The sequence below is a fragment of the Sordaria macrospora genome, chromosome 6 (genome assembly GCF_033870435.1).
Source record: "Sordaria macrospora chromosome 6, complete sequence".
NCBI classification, from domain to species: Eukaryota; Fungi; Ascomycota; class Sordariomycetes; order Sordariales; family Sordariaceae; genus Sordaria; species Sordaria macrospora.
In genome coordinates this window covers 2019557-2038758 of record NC_089376.1, presented here as the reverse complement: position 1 = coordinate 2038758, position 19202 = coordinate 2019557, and the positions used below count along the sequence as shown (strand labels likewise).

At 52.9% G+C, this 19202-nt stretch overlaps 6 protein-coding genes and 2 non-coding genes across 8 annotated transcripts; 2 read left to right on the top strand and 6 right to left on the bottom strand.

Moving 5' to 3' along the window:
- Positions 1 to 124: 124 nt before the first annotated feature.
- On the bottom strand, positions 125 to 195 carry SMAC4_13975. Its single transcript has one exon. It is a non-coding gene; the product is annotated as a tRNA-Gly (tRNA).
- A 512-nt stretch (positions 196 to 707) lies between these two features.
- On the bottom strand, positions 708 to 780 carry SMAC4_13974. The gene has a single exon. It is a non-coding gene; the product is annotated as a tRNA-Lys (tRNA).
- A 242-nt stretch (positions 781 to 1022) lies between these two features.
- SMAC4_04931 (uncharacterized protein) lies at positions 1023 to 4103 on the bottom strand. The gene is made up of 3 exons (XM_066090209.1): positions 4063 to 4103; positions 3279 to 3982; positions 1023 to 3206 (listed from the first exon to the last, which is right to left on the bottom strand). Exons 2-3 carry the CDS (start codon positions 3440 to 3442, stop codon positions 1124 to 1126), a joined length of 2247 nt encoding a protein of 748 aa, XP_065947482.1. The 5' UTR covers positions 3443 to 3982; positions 4063 to 4103; the 3' UTR covers positions 1023 to 1123.
- A 575-nt stretch (positions 4104 to 4678) lies between these two features.
- On the bottom strand, positions 4679 to 7276 carry SMAC4_04930 (uncharacterized protein). Its single transcript, XM_003347574.2, has one exon. It carries the CDS (start codon positions 7140 to 7142, stop codon positions 4959 to 4961), a length of 2184 nt encoding a protein of 727 aa, XP_003347622.2. The 5' UTR covers positions 7143 to 7276; the 3' UTR covers positions 4679 to 4958.
- Positions 7277 to 8329: 1053 nt separating this feature from the next.
- Positions 8330 to 9703, top strand: SMAC4_04928 (uncharacterized protein; the record flags this gene model as incomplete). Its single annotated transcript, XM_066090208.1, has 1 exon — positions 8330 to 9703. One exon carries the CDS (start codon positions 8330 to 8332, stop codon positions 9701 to 9703), a length of 1374 nt encoding a protein of 457 aa, XP_065947481.1.
- Positions 9704 to 9871: 168 nt separating this feature from the next.
- On the bottom strand, positions 9872 to 12254 carry SMAC4_04927 (uncharacterized protein). The gene is made up of 5 exons (XM_066090207.1): positions 12135 to 12254; positions 11751 to 12063; positions 11390 to 11585; positions 11077 to 11336; positions 9872 to 11016 (listed from the first exon to the last, which is right to left on the bottom strand). The coding sequence occupies exons 2-5, from the start codon at positions 11968 to 11970 to the stop codon at positions 10109 to 10111; spliced, it is 1584 nt and encodes a 527-aa protein (XP_065947480.1). The 5' UTR covers positions 11971 to 12063; positions 12135 to 12254; the 3' UTR covers positions 9872 to 10108.
- Positions 12255 to 13496: 1242 nt separating this feature from the next.
- Positions 13497 to 15176, top strand: SMAC4_04926 (uncharacterized protein). Its single transcript, XM_024655807.2, has 4 exons — positions 13497 to 13765; positions 14006 to 14045; positions 14142 to 14184; positions 14327 to 15176. The coding sequence occupies exons 1-4, from the start codon at positions 13760 to 13762 to the stop codon at positions 14463 to 14465; spliced, it is 228 nt and encodes a 75-aa protein (XP_024511038.1). The 5' UTR covers positions 13497 to 13759; the 3' UTR covers positions 14466 to 15176.
- A 93-nt stretch (positions 15177 to 15269) lies between these two features.
- Positions 15270 to 17822, bottom strand: SMAC4_04925 (uncharacterized protein). The gene is made up of 3 exons (XM_066090206.1): positions 16059 to 17822; positions 15700 to 15995; positions 15270 to 15638 (listed from the first exon to the last, which is right to left on the bottom strand). Exons 1-3 carry the CDS (start codon positions 17308 to 17310, stop codon positions 15402 to 15404), a joined length of 1785 nt encoding a protein of 594 aa, XP_065947479.1. The 5' UTR covers positions 17311 to 17822; the 3' UTR covers positions 15270 to 15401.
- Positions 17823 to 19202: the final 1380 nt, after the last annotated feature.

The window sequence follows — 19202 nt, the reverse complement described above, 5'->3', positions numbered from 1 at the left end:
CGGGGCCCACAAGAGTAAGAATCTCGCCCAAGTCAACCAGAGAACGGAGCAGCAAAAATATGGTGGCATGATGCAAACAATGGAGAAGAGAAAAGAACAAAAAAAAAGCAAAAGAACATGAAGATGCGCCAGCCGCGAATCGAACGCGGGGCCCATCGATGGCAACGATGGATTTTACCACTAAACCACTGGCGCTTTTTGATTGGTTGATGATAAAAGGTCCAGAATCATTTCTTATAAAGAGCAATTTGGCTATGCAATAACGATCGGGCTGACGCGATAGATAATCCATGAATATGAACTGTCTATGGCAGCAGAATCTCGTTACAGCATTGTTGTCTGTCTATCTTCTTCATTGTCAAAGGATTCTCGCAACATCGTAGGAGATGCATACAAGCATGTATGTATTTGAGAGGGAAGGCAGGTTTACAATATGAACACTTTACGCAGGTTTCTTTTTTCTTTGCTGCCAAAAAGAAAAGACCAAGGTATTCTGCTGTGCACGTGCACTTCGACTAAATCACAGATCTAGCAGATTTTGAACGCTGCCTCGCTCCATCCTACACAGAATGTATTTTGGGACAGATGCATGCTTCTCAGAAGCAAACCAAAAGCAAAAACAAAAGAGAAAGGACAGTCAGTCTTAGGAATACAAGGTGGGAAAATGAAAACCAAAAAAAGAGAAGCGTTGGAAACGCCGGGAATTGAGCCCGACGTGGGGGTCGAACCCACAACCTTGAGATTAAGAGTCTCACGCTCTACCGATTGAGCTAGCCGGGCAGCTGAAACAAGCTGCCATGATTGGTTGATAGTCTGAACCAGAACCCAAGCTTATATACAACCCATTGCCCCCTCGTCATGGTATATATTCGACACAGCAACCTCTACCTGCCCTGCCTGTCACTGGCCCCCAGGTGTTTTGGATACCAACCTACCAACCAACCAGCCAGCCAAGCATTACGCAAGGAAATGAAAACCCACCGTCAAAACTCAGTTCCGTCCGTCGGACTCTAACTCTCTGATCAAAACAAAAACTCCACCTCCTCCCACTGCACATACTCATCAAACAGCGCCGTGCCCTCCAGGCTCTTGATCATATGCTGTCTTTCCCTCTCCTTCTCCCTCAACCCAGTACCAATTCCCTCCCCTCCTCCTCCCCCCCTCCTCCTCCCCCTCCTCCTCCCGCTCGTATGCGCCTCCCATATAGCCTAGCAAGGTGATAATGCGCACACCTACCTACCACTTTAGCTGCTTTGGGTACCCATGACGATGAGGAAGAGGAGGAGGAAGAATGATTCTTAAGTAAGACTTTGAGCGAGGCACTGGGAAATGGCGGCGCTTCGCTGCTGACGCCGCCAGTGTTGGCACTTTTGGATTGTGGATTTGGATTTGGATGAGGAGGTTGTAGCGCAGAGGCGGTACTGGTTGCCGATAACAAGGTTTCCGTTGTGGCGATGGCTGATGAGAGGTACAACTCCGCTTGGGCGTCATTGCCGTGGGAGAGCAGCCAGATGGCGGATTCTAGGTGGATTGTGGCTTCTTGGAGGAGCTTTTGGGGATGTCGATGTTGTTGTTCTTCTTCTTGTTCCGATGGTGGCAGGTGATGATGGTTTGTTGCGTAAGGCGAGAAGACTCCTGAAGGAACTACAACTGGTCTCCTAGCGTTGGTGGCCATTGGTGATGGTGATAACGAAGGAAACGGAATGTGACGACCCAGTATAGGTCTCCCGTCTATCGTCTCTCTGAGAAGCAAGAACGACTCAAAAGGTACCTGGGATACACCCAAGTCTCTGATCGTCTGCTCCAGAACCGTTTTCAGAAACCGCTCGGCGGATTCTTTGAAGTCTTGGGTGGTGCTGTCCAACATGAGCCGCCTCGATGCGGATGCCGGGGCAGATGCCGAGGCAGATGCCGATGCGTCTGAGTGGTGGTGATGGTGGTGATGGCTCAGCTGACTGCTGCTACTGCTGCCGCTGCTGCTATTGTTCACGTTCACGTTTGGTGGGTGAGACAGGAGGTAGTAATCGGCATCATGACCGGCAGCTGACACAAAACCCTCCTGTTGTTCGGCAGCAGCGGTGGCTCGACTACCACTAAGTTGAACACCACCACCATTGACGACACCATTGCAGCTAAACGACGGACGGCGTCGGTCGTAAGCTCCCCCAATCTCTCCGGGTCCGGGATGACCGTCACAAAATCCACCTGGCAATATTGGCGGAGGGTGCGGTGCCGAGCAAGTATTATGCGTCTCCTCGAGAAGTACCCTAGCAATGGAGACCAGTGGATACGCTACGGGCAGTTGTGCTACTTCCGTGCATAACCCGAAGGTATGGATGAAGTTGATAAAATAATAGAACTTGGCCCCTATCACGCTCTGGACCACGGGCTCGAGCATAGCGAAGGATCTGTTGATCGTGCGAAAACGACGGACGGTATCTCGGGCGGCCATGCTGGTGCTAGGACTGCCGGAATCGGAGGACAGCTGCACGAGAATGTCCCGGTAGAAGGCGGCTTTGTAGCGGATCGTCATCAGCCATTCTAAGGCGTGCGAGTACCCGAGCCAGTATTGTGTTGTGCCCCACGTCTTGTCGTTGTCTTCGTAGAGGAGAGTCTCGTGGATGCGAGTCAGAAACTTTTGGAAGGAGTGGATGGTGACGGAGTGTCCGAGGGAGGGCAGAGTTGTGGAGTGATGACCTAGGTTGACTGGCGGTGGCCGAAGGGGTTGTGCGGGAGAATAAGGCTGGGTATATCCGGGATACGGTGTTGAGCTGTTAGTTTGAGGATCAATTCCGGCCACGATGGAGGTTGATGAAGCCGTCATCGGTCTTGTGAATGGCGGCGCATTGTGCGTGTAGTGATCCGAACCGGCTGATGACGATAATGACGGAGTGCTGGCTGATGGCTCGTGGTGGTAATTTTGATGATGTTCTGACATGGGAGACGGAGTCCGACAGGTTATCTCCCTTGCTACGGTCGGACTGTGGGACCGGTCGGCCTCGAGCAACCGGGCAATGTCCAGCCCTTTCCGTTTGACGTAGCTATTGACTCGGTCCCAGTCAATTTCGCGGCCGCGTATCCTGTAGGTTGTTGGCTTCCCGAGCTTCTCCCTCTCCCGTCTCAACCGAAAGAGCTCAACAACTTCGGACTCCTTGAAGTTCTTATCCAGTCCCCAGGCTTTAATTCGCGTCTTGTACATCCGTTGTCTGTGTGATGAGTCAGCCCACATAATCCATACAAGCTTTGAATTGAGCGCGGAAGCTGATATGTTCTCTTACGTCGCCCGAAATTCATGACGCTCTTCCATAATCCTCATCACCTCCTTCAACGACAGATTCTGACCCTGGTACAGCTCCTGGATTCTCCCTCGATGCTCCTCCCATTCGTCACCTCCTGCCCATCCTGGCGGATGCTGTTGCTGAGCGTGTCTCACGCCTTCCATGGCCTCCGCGGCATATTATTTCCCTGTTTCCTTGACGAACGCGGAAGTTGAGTCCTTCGTCTGAAAGACCTGCTGGCCGTTTATTCGCAAAATTTCGAAAGTATGACCGCAAAATACATCAACGGTAGACGGTCCAGTACAGCCGATGTTTGAGTTGTGGGTTGACCTCGATTGAACCCAGGAAATGTGGTTGTTGGTTGAACGACAACGAGCTTGCCATCAGTTGTTCCGAGCAAATACCGTGGTGTCAGGTGAACGAACACAACACTTGGATCCCGCTTCCCATCCGCCTGCACAAGCGATGTGGGAAACCCAGTGGTACCTGTCCTCGCTCCCCATGAGGACGCTATCAGATGTTCACAGATGACTAATTCAATGTGTGGAACTTTTGAAGCAAGGGAAAGAGAGAAGGCCCCTTATGTCAATGACACGTGGTACTGGGCCGCAGTATGGGAACTGGAGCGTAAGGGCCATGTTGTTGAAAAGGTGCCGCAGTGTATACCTGCCATGGAATGCTGGGAGGAGGTTCAACGGAATATGCTTGAGAATCAATCTTAACGGTCAGTGGAATGCTATTTGCTGAGTTGGGCGGGGAGATCACGAAAGGGGAAGTATCTAACCACGGCAAAAGGGCACGGCATTGGTCCAAGCCAGGCCGGGTTACACGTTGGACAAGCTCCATATCAGAAGTCCCTCGCATCAGCCCGCGCCGTCATCAACGAGACCTTTTTCTTAAAAAGGTATTGTGGAGCCGCCATGACTTTGGTATACAGAAGGACCGTACTGTTCGTTGATCCCCGAGATTGCCGCCGTGGGTCGAACCGGCGTTTGCGATGAATGACCTTTGGTGTGTCTCTTAAAGGACCGGCATCGGCGCACCCTCAATTTCCGTATGCTAACAGGTCGAACTATGGTTTGGAATCATGTTCGTCTTTGTCGCATTATGGTTATCCACTTATACGGTCATGCGTGGTATTCGCTTGGTGTAATTGTCAGAAGATGTATCAGAAGTGGTAGTCTGGATAAAGTTGCTTACCATGCATGTAATGGTACGGGGATTGCCAAGGTAGATTTGACAGAATCGGAACCATGGCCCCCTGAGATGACATACGTTCGACTAAAGCTAGCGGATGCGTGATAGCAAGGCGTCTCGCATGAGCTTTCTGTCCCGTGGGAAGATCCAGAGTTGCTAGCGACCTACCGAGATCGCTGTTATGGAGAATGCTAGAGGACAGTATAAGGGGAGTATTCAGAACGGATAACCAAAAAGAGGCTGCCGTTGCGAGTAGAATATGACAGTACCGACTGATCCATGTGAACATTGGTATCAAAGGGAGTATATGATAAGCCATGCACGACCGCTCAATCCAAGATAAAAATAAATAAAAAACGAAAACACAGATCTTCGCTTATTCAAGACCTCCAGACAAAGACAAGTGCAACACGTTACTAGAAGATAGCTTTGTGTTGGTGTGGGAGCTCATGCAACCGAAAGCCTTGCGAATCGTTGAGCCCACTATTCCACGTCGTCAACGCCATGTCCATGATGCGCCAAAAATTCCGGCGGTACATCGTTCCCAATCTCTGTCGTCTTGCTAGATTCAAGACCTTGTCGCGAAGCTCGGAGATCCACTCCTCCTCCTGGTTGAGAATCATCGTTATCGACATCGGCATCGACACTCGAGACCAGCAGGTCTGGAGGCACCTCATTATCGTCACTCTCGTCATGACCCGTTTGCTTCTCTTCATGCTCAAGTGATCCATCCTCCTCCAGGTCCACCAAATCCAGATGATTAGGGCCATAGGTATGAGCGTCAATGTCGTCGTTACCATCATGGCTGGTGTAGCCAACACCATGGTGTTCAGTGGCTGTTGGTCGATTACTGTGACTGGTGGACCAGGCTCCCGTAGAATCCTGCAGAACAGTCGCCGCGGACCTCCCTAATCGTGGAGTACTCCCGCCACTCCCTTGGTATCCCTTCTCATCTTCGACTTCGTACCCCTGCTCCATCAATATGCCTTGGATCATCTCTTTGCCTTGCTTAAAGGCCTCAAACTCGGCACCGATGGCACAAAGCAGCAACTTCCACCCGTGTTCATCCGCAATATTGAACTTTTCTTCGAGATCACCCATGACTTTCGTGATTTTGTCGAGCTGTGACGAATAGAACCTGAGTGGGCTTGGAGCTTGATCCTCGGCAACGACCTTTCCCTTGCCCTTGCCGGTGTCATGGTTGAAGCCTCCAGACTCAGCACGGCTGGCCTTTGCAATCTCTTGGCGCAAATCCTCCTCGTACGCCGTTACCAGCCTGACAACCTCCCTCCAGACCTCGGCACCCTCCTCTAGTGCCGAGCGCTCCTTGTTCACGTCCTCTTTGCGCCGCTCTAGAAGGGCAATCTCACTTTCCCACCAATCCTTTGCCATGTCGGCTGTCCGTCGCTCCGGTCGTAGGCGCATGAACTCCAGACCTACCAGGGCCTGCTGTTCCACCTCTTGATTGCCTTCATTCTGACTCGGCCCTACCACAGCCTCGACATCCAAGGGGAGAACCCTTGGTTTGATCAAGACATCCTCCAGTTTGTCATCCACCTCTCTCAGGGCCCCTTTGTACCCACTAAGGCCGGCCTCGCGACGATTCCTTACGTCTAGCCTCCGCCCATCAAGCCAGTGTTTTCGCTTCCGCAAGCCCACCAACCGCTCTTCCAGCTCGGCTATTTCCGCACGCACATTTGCATACTCCTCGTCAAGTTCGCGCAATTCCCGGGCCAGCGGCTCCTCGTCGTCGCCCTCCAAAGTGCGCAGTTCCTCCACAATCGCATCTCGCTGTGTTGAAAGCTTGCGCAGCTCCGAGAGCGCTTTCTTACGGACAAATAGCGCAGAGTCGAGGTTCGCTTCCTCTTCGATCTTAAGGTCGGCAGCGAGGGCCATGGTTCTTGCTAAAGCGGCTCTGGCCCCGCGCAAGGTTAGGGGTTTCTGACGTGGTTGGCGAACCGGAATGATCTCTCCGGTTTCTGTTGTTCGAGTGGGCAGCTCAAAGACGACATGTGAACGACGAGCAGTTGATGCACTTCCGGCATCACTGACGTTCGAGCTTGACGGTGGGGCAGCATCTGGGTTGAGGTTCGCCATCAGCCCCGTGGCCTGGGCGTCGAGTATGTGTTGGAATTCCTTCTGAATCAACCGTTCGCGGTGTTGTAGGTTGCGCCAGAACGTGTCTTGTTCGAAGCGGACGTCATCTCGACCTCGGGCTGTAGAGCCCCCCTTGTCAAATAAGACGCCGTTGATACTTTGGGCGATGGAAGACACCCCGAACTCGAGCGGTGACGTTGGCGAGGAGGAAGAGTATCGATCCCTGTCATCTCGCTGCAAGACTTGGGTCGAGAATATGGGCGGTGGCGGCCCAGCGAACATAACTCCACGAGGTTTCTTGTTCTTAGATGTCGACCTAGTCGTGCTTGCCTTGTCACTGAATGCTGAAGATTGGGATGGCGACGGCGAAGTCCCTCGTCGGAAGGCTGGTTGACTGTGGTTCTGCGGCGCACGGTGGCTTAAAAAGGGGTCGTCAGGGCGAGGGGAGAGATCGTCCAAGTCGTAGTCGCTAGACTTCTTCCGCGTGGAGCGGCTTGCTTGGTTTGACCACATATTGTATTCGTCTCGGGAGTGGGACAGTCGCGAGAGGGAGCGGTTTTTGAATGGCATTAAAACTAGTCGTGTCCATTCGCAAGGAGGTCACTGCAGGCATAAAGATATCATCAGCAACGGATACGTGGAAGCGGTACTGCGCACATAGAGGTGGTTTGATATGTTTGTACCGATAAGGCATTACATTCCAGACCTTTACTATTATACGAGGGAAAGTCAGGCTCACATCGAAGAGTGAAGCAAGTGAAGCGTGTCGCAGAGTTGAGGAGCAGCCAGCAATGCACAACTCGGACATACGCAAACCGAAGAAGATAGCAACAAACAAACAAAGTCGGTGGGACTCGAATCCAGAAGTGCAAGTATGAGCAGCAAAGTCCCCAAAGAAGTTGTAAGATGAAAGACCAGTAAAAGTCTGGATGATAAGGCTAATGACGGCGAGGATGGTCGGATGCTTCTTTGAATCTGATGATGGAATGATAAGAAGCTCAGATGACAGTTCAAAGTCCAGTATCAGGCAGGCACCACGAGGGAAGTCTGTCACTGCAGTTCCCGTCGGGAACTGTCTGTATACGACCGGGAGCAGCAGGAGCAGGTGGCATGTGCCCCACCTAAGGTACGTATTAGCCCCTTGCTGGCAGTGACGCCATTGGCTCCATTGGAGCTCACTAGAGGATCCACTTCTCTGAGCTTCCCCCCTGCGCGGTCTCACACAACATCGGATTGTAAAGAACTAGAGCATCACAATGTGACCAACTCGCCCTTGTCTCTTTGTGTTAAAGATAGCGCCAGGGTTTCCATCTCCATCCATTCATCGCTGTCCCCTAGCATTCTTATTAGCTGGTCTGAAAACACCATGACCCAGACCTTATCCTAGAATTCTCAGCGAGATCATGTCTTCAGTCAGGCAGAACTTTTTTGGCCGAGAACAACTTCCATCGAAAACACACCCCCAGCTCTCTATCAAAGGCATAGAAAGACAATGAGATCGTCCAAAGCCTACATAGCATGACTATGCACTTGATATGTTACCTATCACAAGTGTATTGTTTATGTTGTTGAGATGTCTCGACTCCTATGATGATGGGATACAACCTCACTGCCATCGTAGACCTATATATATAATGGCTTGTTTTCCCCCTTCCTCAGTATGCTTGCCGTCCTTAGCAACCATTATCATCAACAAAAGCATACGTTCCCCCGTTCAAGACTTAACAGCCAAACCCATCAACTTTACTTCACCAACCATGCCTCCAAAACGCAAACAAAACCCTCGCACCGCTGACAAGCCTGGACCAGGAAGACCCAAAAAGACCAAAACCGCCACCACTAACGATGGCGGCCTTCATGTCCCCAGCCAAGCCATGAAAAGCACCTTCAGCAAGCCACCAGCCCCAACCCACCCCTTCGCCCCCAACGAACTCCTCAAGAGCCTCCTTCCCCGCTCCGGCTTCGACTACTCCATGTTCCACCTCGTCCACCCAGAGGGCATCAACCACGAGAACTACCTCGCCATGGACCCCGAGCATGCCGACTGGCTGATCACCGCTCTCTTCAAAAATAGCGGCGTGAACCCCTATGCCTACGGCTACGATTATCAAAACCAGGTTGGTACGCGTAGCCACTTGCACCTCGTCGTCGAAACTGGTCTGACGACCCTCTTCAATGCGCTCCACGACGTTGTCAGTGAGTTGGATCTCACCGAGTGTAAGCTTGTCGGTAATGACACCGACAAGGCCGGTGCCGGATACCTTTCCCCCTTTTGGGAGCAGGTAGTTGCTGATACCAAGTACTCGGGGGCTTGGTTTCATGTTGGCGGCTCTCATCGGCAGCAGGTAGGACACCAGGCGCAGGACAAGCCCGTCGTTCTTGGGGGTCAGAAGTGGAAAGTGCCGATAAGTTGGACAGGGTACCTTCGCACCAAGCCGCCCATGACTCGAGCCCGAGGCCGTGAAGCCACGGTCCCGTATCTCTGCTCCATATCTCGCCCCAATCCCGAACAGATGTACTGCATACCCTCTCCCGAACAAGTGCACTACTTCCCGTCCGGGGCTCCTCCGGGTCCCGGATACAAGCCCCTCATCACCATGAGCAACACACCCGACCCCTGCTCCCCGTCCACCAGTGAAGGTCTCCATAAAGCTTTTCTAGCCTTACACTCTCTCATGGCGCTCATACTCGACGCGCGCGAGTACGTCATCGAGCGTCCTGGCCGCTTTCCCTCCCGTAACCTTCCGTCCAATGACCCGCTTATCTTGGCTATTGACCATTTTCGGGACTACCTTGAAGCTGCCTTTGATCCCTCGGACGAGCCCGTTCAGGGGGCCTTTTATTCCTACCATGCCACCTTGTTCCGCTTGGAGCTTCCCGTCGCGGCCGGACTGTTTGGAGGTAACGGGACAACGATTTGTCAGTTAAAACCGGTTCATGTCTCGAGAGACACGGGGAAGATTGTGGATGAATCGGTCATGGCGGCCAGTGTAAGCTCAGCAGGGTCGTCGGACGTGGAGGAGGACGAGGACGACGAGGACGACGAGGATGAAAGGTTGTCAGATACAGAATCCGATTACGCTTGTAGTAGTTATGCTGGGTCTGTATCAGCCAAGAAATTTTGGAGATGACCATGAAGGCGCAGCGTAGGAATGGGAAGAGTGATAACCGATTGGCTGCTATCTTTTGTGTTGACCGACAAGTGTCCAGAAATCTTAGCTCGAAGTAGAGGTGTTTTAGTACGATAAATCGAATGCTTTGGATAAATCCTGTGACCCTGTGATATGTCAACACGTAGAACCACGAAAGAAAAGCATGAAACAAGGGATAAGGACGCAAAAAAGTGATCATGCATAGGTAATCTATTGAATGGACCTAGAAATGTGTCCACCTGAAAAGCAATTTCTCCGCAAAACCCAACACCAATAGCCTTTACCGAGGCCTTGTAACCATCATAATCATGACACGAAAATAACCAGTGATTAAGCCGACTCGTCTAATCTTCAAACTTTTCCCCCCTTTTCACTTGCCTACATTTAAGGCTGGCCAAGACCGAGGTGGTTGACATCGGCCTTAACGATACGGAAGGTGTTGGTGTTACCCATACCACCCTTCCAGCCCTGAACAACGACAACGGTCTCACCCTCCTGGAGAATGTTGAGGGCAATGGCGTGGCTGAGACCCCACTTGATGCGACGATCAACATCCTCCTGCCAGTTGACCTTGCTAAAGTCGGGCTTGGACTCGGGGAAAAGGAAGGGGTAAACACCACGGTAAAGATGGGCGAACCTCGAAGCGGAATCGTTCCTGGTGATCATGATAATGGGAGCCACAGGGCGGTACTTGGAGATGAGACGAGCAGACTCGCCGGAGGTGGAGAGAACGAGGATGGCAGCGGCGTTAAGGTCGAGAGAGGCGCGGACAGAGGCCATGGCACAAGACTCGACAATGGAGACGGGGCGCTTGGCCAAGCTGCAAAGCTCCTCGAAATGGCTGACGTAGGGGATGGTGTTCTCGGCCTTGAGGACGGCCTCGCTCATCTCACGGACGGCCTCGTTGGGGTAAGCACCCTTGGCGGTCTCACCAGAAAGCATGACGCAGTCAGCACCATCGGTAACAGCGTTACCAACATCGCTGATCTCAGCGCGGGTGGGCCTGGGGTTCTTGATCATGGACTCGAGCATCTGGGTAGCGCAGATGACGGGCTTGCCGGCAATGTTGCACATGGCAATGATCTTCTTCTGAGCAGCGAACACCTCGGCGGCGGGGATCTCGATACCCAAGTCACCACGGGCAACCATGACACCGTCGGTCTCGGCGAGAATCTCAGCGAAGTTGTTGAGACCCTGCCTGTTCTCGATCTTGGCGATGATCTGGATGTGCTTGCCCTCCTCGCCAAGAACATCACGGATGTCCTTGATGTCCTGGCCGCGACGGATAAAGGCTATTATCAGCTGTTAGTAACTCATTCCAAATGTCGCGGATTTTCCTAGGGTAGACTCACAAGCAAAGACCATGTCGACGTTGTTCTTGACACCGAACTTGAGATCGGCCTTATCCTTCTCGGAAAGAGCAGGGAGATCGACGTCGGTGTTGGGAAGGTTGACACCCTTGCGGGAGGAGATGAAGCCGTTGTTGCGAGCCTTGACCTTGATGGTCTTGTCATCGACAATCTCGAGAACCTCGAAAGCGAGGACACCATCGTCGACGTAGATGATACGGCCGGGAGCAATGACCTTGGTGATGTTCACATAGTCGACGTACCTGCAATGATGTCAGCGGTGATCGGCCTCACAGGCTGATCAATTGGAACTTACATGTTCTCAGTAGAGCACGCGGTCTTGTACTGCTCATCGGTGGTGATGTTCAGGATGGTACCGGCGGAGATGGGGAGATCCTCATCGTTCGTGGTGTTGCCGGTACGGATCTCAGGACCCTTGGTGTCGAGGGCAATGGCAATAGGACGGCCAGCCTGGATCTTCTCGGCCTGGCGAGCATTGTCAATGACGGACTCTGTAGATGGCCCAGTGTTAGCGGATAAGCTGTGCAAGAGGAGGACTTCTGCGAAATGAGGCGCTAATGGTCTCGGAAAGCTAAGCGCGCAGAAGCTTGGCAGACCTCATACCATCGGCGGATTTTCGAAAGGCGCCGCCAGACGTCACAGAGGAGAATACGTACGGTGATACTCGTAGCTGCCGTGAGAGAAGTTCATGCGAGCGACGTTGAGACCATGATCGCGGAGCTTGTTGATGGCCTCGACCGAGTTGGTCTTGGGGCCGATGGTGCAGATGATGGAAGTACGGCGGAACTCGCGAGCGGGCTGGAACTCAGTGTTGAGCTGAGAGAGCCACTCAATCTTGCCTCCAAGGCTGAGGTGGTCAAGCGCAGTAGCGGCCATAGTGACGGTTTATGTGTGGCGTTGAGAGACGATGTCGAGGTGTAGATTGGAGAAGCGCGCGGGGTTGACGCGAGCTTTGGGGTATAGGGAAATCTGCAGGATCGACAGCTTTAGCGTCAGTAAGCAAGATTCCAACATAGACAAGCGCAATGCGCAAAACTGACAATTGCAGGACAAAGAGTGCGCAGTGCTGATGCAGATGCGAGGGAGAATAGTGTTGAGGTGTTGGAGGGAGGAAGTTTTGTTGGATCTTTTAACGGTTTGATCCAAACAAGAAAGTTGGGGGGGGGGGGTGCTGTTCTGTCCAGCTCAATTTTACCCCACGTCTCGCAGCCCGAGTCCAGACTTTTGAGAAGGGGAGCAAAACGATGATGACACAACATGGACCCCGTACGAAGGAGATCCGAACCCGAACGACCCGCCTCTCCACGGCTTTTTCGATGTGGCACTTCCACTTGTTTCAATTGGAGGGAATGGAAGCAATTGGGAAAAAAGCCGTCATTTCTGTCAAACATACCTAGGAAAACCGAAGCTGATGATTCAGTTGTTCAGATCTCGCGACAAACTCTGAAGTTGAAGCTTGGGATGAAGAAGGAAGGGGAAATTGTTGAGGAGGGGAAAAAGTTGGGGGAGAGGGAGAGGAAGAGGAAGAGAGAGGACAGAAATCAGAAATCAACACCACGACCGGAGGGAAATGGACCTGGATTCTTTTTTTTTCTGCTTTCTCGTTTCGCCCAGGCTCGCAACCAATCTTTGACGGGCTGTTGCGCGATAAAAACTGATAAGAGAATCGCCTGGGACCACTAGCACACGTCCACGCCTGCACCACTGGTTCGCTTCCTTCCCCTCGTTTGGCTCATTTTGGTATCTCTCATCGACTCTTTCCCTTCTTCCCCCATGGCGGAAGCGGCAGTGCGGCCCTCGAAACGTCGACTGAAGGTTGGATCCCCTCTTTGCATCCGGTCGTGACACCCGTGTCGGCGTCTTTCGCGGAGGCAGCATTGGGAGCTCTGGAAGCTGCAACCTTGTCATTCCGCCATAGTTCCGCCGCCGCAGTGGAGGACATCCCACCAAAGCCCACTAAAACACCCTCCAAGCCGCCACTGGCCGGTCAGTGCCGCGCAGCTCATGCCTGCATGCTGCCCCTCGCCCCCACCCAAGCGTGCCAAAGGTCGCTGACCATGCCCCGCTTCACCTCGAAAAGGGAATGGTCAACCCAACCCTAAATTTGGCCGGACTGGCAGGGGGCACAGACCATTGCCCCGATCTTCGCTCCGTTGGGCTCCACCGGTGAATGGACCCTCTTGAAGACCGCCAAGAGAAGTCACGAGCATCCACACGTGATAGCGCCAAGATAATCCCTTGAGCCTGGACTCCCAGTCCCTGTCTCCTGACAATCCCTGGCCCGTGGTCTTCTTCTCTCTTTCCAGCCTTCCAGCCCCACTCCGCACGATCCTTATCCGCAGTGTCCCGGCGCCTAGGGATACCTCCAAGGCCGCTTTCCCGCCTCCCTATGATCGTCCCGTTACGTTGCCCACCGCTCGCCCGACGCATTGCTGCAGGCACTCGAATCCTCCCCCCACAGCACCTCCCGTCGAAACACCTTCCTGACCTGCAACACCGCTCCGCCCCGGGAATATCATCATCATCGTAACCACCACCACCATCGACATCGACCCGCCCCCGGACCCGACGACGGCGCCGAATCCCTGAACCGATTTGTCGCATCGCGTTTCCTCCTCTTCTCGATACTCTTTTTCTATCGCATCCAACAAGACCACTCCTCAAGATGGTGGTGGGTACCCCGAAGTTTCTTGCGTCGTTAGCGTTGCTGTTCTTCATCCTCCGTCCGAATGTACAGAGATCCCCGGCCCCTTCTCCGGATTTCCCGATCTTGTCATTAATCTCCATCGTCTTGCCCTCGAACTCGCCCGCTGCTACTGCTGCTGCTGCGTCGTCGCTTGCTGTTCAACGGAGTTCTAAGAATCTCTTCTCCCAGCTCCTCGATTTGCTGACACTAGGCTTATGGTCGAAGCTCGGACGTTTGAGCCACTATGCCTTTGACGCTGTCCTGCGTAAGTTCCAGTTTTCCGAAGGGTGATCGATCGCGGTCGGTTGTCTCTTGGCCTGTCTTCGGTTTCCGCTGACTCGATGTGTGTTGCGAATGACAGTTTCGGCATTCCTCGCTGGAATGAAGCGCTCGACCGGTCTGACGTGAGTTGCTTTCGATGCGCTCCTTACCCTGCGGACACCGCCCTTCCGAGGCCTCGCCCCCTATTTCGAACCCGAACCCGCCGATCCGTCCATGCCTCCCGATGGCACTTTCGAGCGAAAGACTGACGTTTGGTGATTATAGCTTCAAAACCGACAAGGTCGCTGGCGAGAACAAGGAAGTTGGAAAGTGGGTTGACAAGTATCTCGGCGTCGGCGAGTGGGTGATGGACCAGTCCGTTGCCATTGCTGGATCGAGCGGCTGGTTCGACAGGACCCGATAAATGGCAGATGGAACAAATACACTGCGAAACTTGGGTGCGTTTTGGTCGACAACGTCCTTCACAACCGAGGATTGCGAATCGAATTAAGTGTCCCTGTCGAAGAAGGCGAGCCGATCAGGAATCGGCTATGCTCGAGCTGGAGGAAGGGAGTGTGACGCCATAACAGGAGGATTGTCGTTTTCCACCACACGTATATACATCTTTTGGACAGAATGGCCAGTCGTTATATTTGTCGAAGAGAGGAAGCAGAGGACCCTTCGAGTCTGGCCAGTTTTGCCGGCTCAAGTGCTGATCGGTCTCCTCATATCCGGCAGTGGGTGCCAGTAACCAGGCTGGGTAGGGAGGGGGGTGGATCTTTGAAGATGGGCGTTCGGGAAGCGGTTCTGATGTTCCTGGGATGCATACCTTATTTCTTTTTTGTGTGTCTTCCGATAGGGTTTCTAAATCAGGAACAGCCGCACTTTGATTCCCAGGGACTTTCCCAAGGGTTCTTGCAGCAGCTTTCGTGGCCCAGAGTTTGCGCGTGTCCGTTGTCTCCGCAAGTTGTTGGCTGTAGGGCTCAAAGCTCAGTTCGTGATCCCGTGGTTTCCCGACCCTTGTTCCGGATGTTAGCCGAGGCTATTCGCAGGGATGCAGTTTTGGGGCTGTTGTCCAGCCAGCCAGCCAGTAAACAGGGGCGTAGCCCGCCAGCCACGCCAGTGTGAATGGAGCTCTCTCCACGATTCCAGGTTCAGGGCATCTGCATCACGAGTCACTGCCCTTGTTGATGGGTCACATCGGGAAGCTGATTTGATATTTTTGAGACACTCAAATCTTCATTGAGACCTTTTTAATCATTTACATACAGGTCTACCTATGGTATAAACATCATCACCAAAGCATCCGCCGAACCAAATATCCGACAAGCCGCTATGAACACTATGCTCAACTACTCACCTAGAGGTTTTTGATCTCATACCTTGTCCGCAGCAACTCACCATATCGGATCAGCAAAAATGGCACCGGGATCAAGGCCACGGCGATGAACGCCAACAGACTGTTTCCCCATCCCAACCCAAGCGTGTCGTACATTCGCAAGCCGAAGATGGGAAGGACTGCTCCAAAGACACTTCTCGCCACCGTGTTGGCCGCCAGGGCAGACGCAGCGTAGATGGTGAACGTGTCAATCAGGGCCTATCACGATTAATCAGTCTCGTCCGTGGTCACCTACGAAAAACAGGCCAAGAGTACTTACCATGCTGATAGCCATAAAAATAACAATGTTGCCGAACCCGATGAGAGCGTGGCTCATAATCGGCACGATCCAGTGGACATGGTACTGGGCCGTCCAGCCATAGATGAAGAAACCGGCGGGCAGGAAAATGGCACCGATGGGAAGAACCTTCAGCCGATCCTCGGGAGTACATTGCCCCTTGCCGTCTGGGCCGACTTTGGCCTTCATGATGCGGTTACTAGCGACGCTGAAGAAAACGAGGCCCAGGAGGGAACCGACGCCCATGCCGACGAAGACCAGGCCGACAATCTTGGTGCCTATTCAGTCACTCGGTATCAGCATTCTGGCGGAATATCAAGGGGTTCATGTCTGCCACATACCAAAGTTATAGGTATCCGGGTTAGTAAACACCCTCGAGATTGTGGTGAACATGAGGTACATGTACCCATACACGATAGCAATATAAATCGCAAAAATGATGCAAATCGGGCTCAACACCAGCATCTTCAGCGGCCGCACAATGCTGCGCTTGAAGTAATCCTTTGGGCTCAGCCCGATATCCAGCTTACTCCTCAACAGCTCATTACCCGTCTCCTTCCTCAGCCTGTCGACCCTCCCCTGCAGCAAAATGGGAGCGTACGACTCCCTTCCAAACACGAGCATGCAAAGTGCCACCACGCCCGCCAGGATCGTCAAGATCCAAAAGACCCAGCGCCAGCCCAGACTCGAGTCGCTGATGACGCCACCGATGATGGGCGCGATGATGGGCCCCAGAAGCACGCCCATGGTCATGAGCGCCATGGCGTTCGCCCGCTTCTCCTGCGTGATCATGTCGGAAATCGTCCCGCCGCCGTTGGTAACCGCGCAAGAACCAAAGATGCCCGACAAGAAGCGGAAAGCAATCAGCGCGTTGAAACTCGGCGCCTCGGCACACGCAATGAGAAACGCAATAAAACACACGTTGCACACGTGGTAAACGATCAGCCGTCCATAGATCTCGCTCAGCGGAGCGATCACCAGGGGCCCCGCAGCGAAACCGAGGATGTACACCGATACCACGAAGGAGGCCAGTTCCGGGGAGGAGTTGTGGAATTCTTTCATCACGGCGGGCACGCCGGGGGCAAAGATAGAAGAGGCCAAAGGGGCGATGAAGGTCTGCGCGCTGATGAGACCCACGTTGAGGATCTTTTGCCAGCGCGGCCAGTTGTAGGGGTTCTCGGGGTCGTTTTCGTGCCACCAGACTATGTTGGCGTCGTCTTCCTCTGAAGTGACGACGCCTGAGGTGTCTTGTGGGTTGTGGGAAGAGGAAGATGTGCCAGCTGCTTCCTTCTCTACGTCGTGATCATAGTGGTGATGGTCATGGTGACTGGTATGGCTGGCATGACTCCGTGCCCGGGCGAGAGAGTTACGCCGGATGGCCTCTTTGCGACGCTTCTCGCCTTGTTCGTCTAACACGTAGCCGATGTCGGATGGGATGTCGGCGTCGTGACCTTCGTCGATGGCTTGTTCTATCGATTTTTGTCTTTGGAGGGCGAGCCGTTCTGCTTCTGCTGGCGTGGGGGGACGGTTGTTATTGTGGTGCTCATCTTTGCTGACCGGAGCCGCTTGCCCCTGGAGTTGAGATCCCGTCATGTCGGATGCGAGGTGCTCAGTAAGCGCAGCGCGGGCCGTTCCTTGAGACGGTTGTTAGCCATTGTTATTGGTGAAGTTGGAAGAGATGATATCTGCTCTGTGCTTTCTGCTGGGGAAGGGAGTAGGACCATGCCTTTTCAACGTTTCAGAAGAACCCCGTTGACTTAGACCATGATCGTGATCATACCAGCCAGGGAAGGATGGTGGATCGCGGAGTGAGTGGAGGCCAAGCCTTATTTCCAGCGGGCCTTTTTCTCCCACGTTTTTCGATGAAAATCAGTGGAACCTGCCATGATTTCGGGTTTCAGGGGACTTCGGACGGATATAAAAACAACTCCACACATACCTTGATGGCTTGGTTGGTTGATAACTTGACTTCGAAGACTTCTTTCTGTAGAATGCCGTAAAGACTTGCCAGTGATGGCAATGTTGGCCTGGCACTTGTAAAGGTTGTTATGTTGGGTATAGAACTACAACTTGGAGAAGAAAGTGAAGTAATAATACAGCATGCGCGAAAAAAAAAAAAAAAAAAGGCCAGTCACAAACAAAGAGCAAAGGGAACACACAGTCGGCAACTCGGCAAGGGGATCAAGAAACTTATTAGAGGAGAAGAAGGATGGAAGATCCAAGGTATGGATGGGTAAACATTTCCTTGACCGCCGCTAAGCTCATTTTGCATAATGTAGGTACACTACAAGATGAGTGAGTGCGAATGGAGCCCTGGAGGGACTGTGATTCCGTGGGGCCGAAAGCAGTCCATTCCTCCATTTCGTCACTCGGTCGCACATCACGAACAACCGAACGCTTGTTCTCCAGGTTCCAGCGTAGCGGGCGGGTGAGAAACGGACAGTCCAGACTGTTCATAGCGTCACTTTAGACTTCTAGGCCGCTCATCGGTCCCCAACAAGTGCGAGGTCAATCATGTTGCATTTCCCGGATAGGAAAGGCGCCAAAGGAGGGCGGCAGGGAAATAGATCGGACGTTGTGAGCTTCGATTGCTGTTGTGCATAAAGTCTGCACAAAACTGTCTTTTCCATGACTGCCCGGAAGAGTACCATACCGGCTAGATGTCGATCCGGGGATAAGGTATAGGTATTGCTCAATTCCGTTCGCAATGATCCAACCACCATCATCACCCAACCCTTCATAACTTCCACAATTGTCAGAAAGCTGAACACCACCACCAGAAAACACTGCTGTACACTATCGTCTATAGGGCGGACAGCGGCACGACGCCGAAACCCCGGCATAACTAACCGTCGTCGGTCGATGAAGCAAAAAAGACAGGCTGTGGACAAGTCAGCCTAGCGAATGAGTGGCTGACAGGCTGGGGTAGGATGGTGTTGACAACCATCATCGGATGCACAAAGCCGCCCGCCGCTGACCCAACGCATTCCCTCACTCTCCCGCACGCCAAACACGGAAGGTGATAGGATACCGGCAAAACAACTTCTTGACAACGGTCCAATCAGCAATGTGAACCAATCTTTGGGAAGGGTGAGGAGAAAAGGTCACAGCGAGCACAGTCTGCGAGAGACTGAAGACACATTCCACGTAAGTACCTAGACACCAGATGCCTCAACCATCGGAATGTGCGCCGTGTGCTCGCAGCTCAGGAATGGAGGTAAAGCTTCTTATCTCCGGGTATAGGTAGGTAAGTAGGAGCACTCCTTGAACCAGGCTCATCGTATAAAAACCAAAATTCCAGGCAAGTCTTCAAGGTAACCTCGCCATTTCCATGCCATTCTGGGTCATCTCGCGCATCAAAGATGAGCCCATGAGCACGTCCTCCCTGAGTTATCCTGACCATTAAGATGTGAACTAGATGTTTTCTTCTTCTTCAAGAACAAGACAAACAATCTGTCGAGAATCATCGCCCACCCACGTACGAG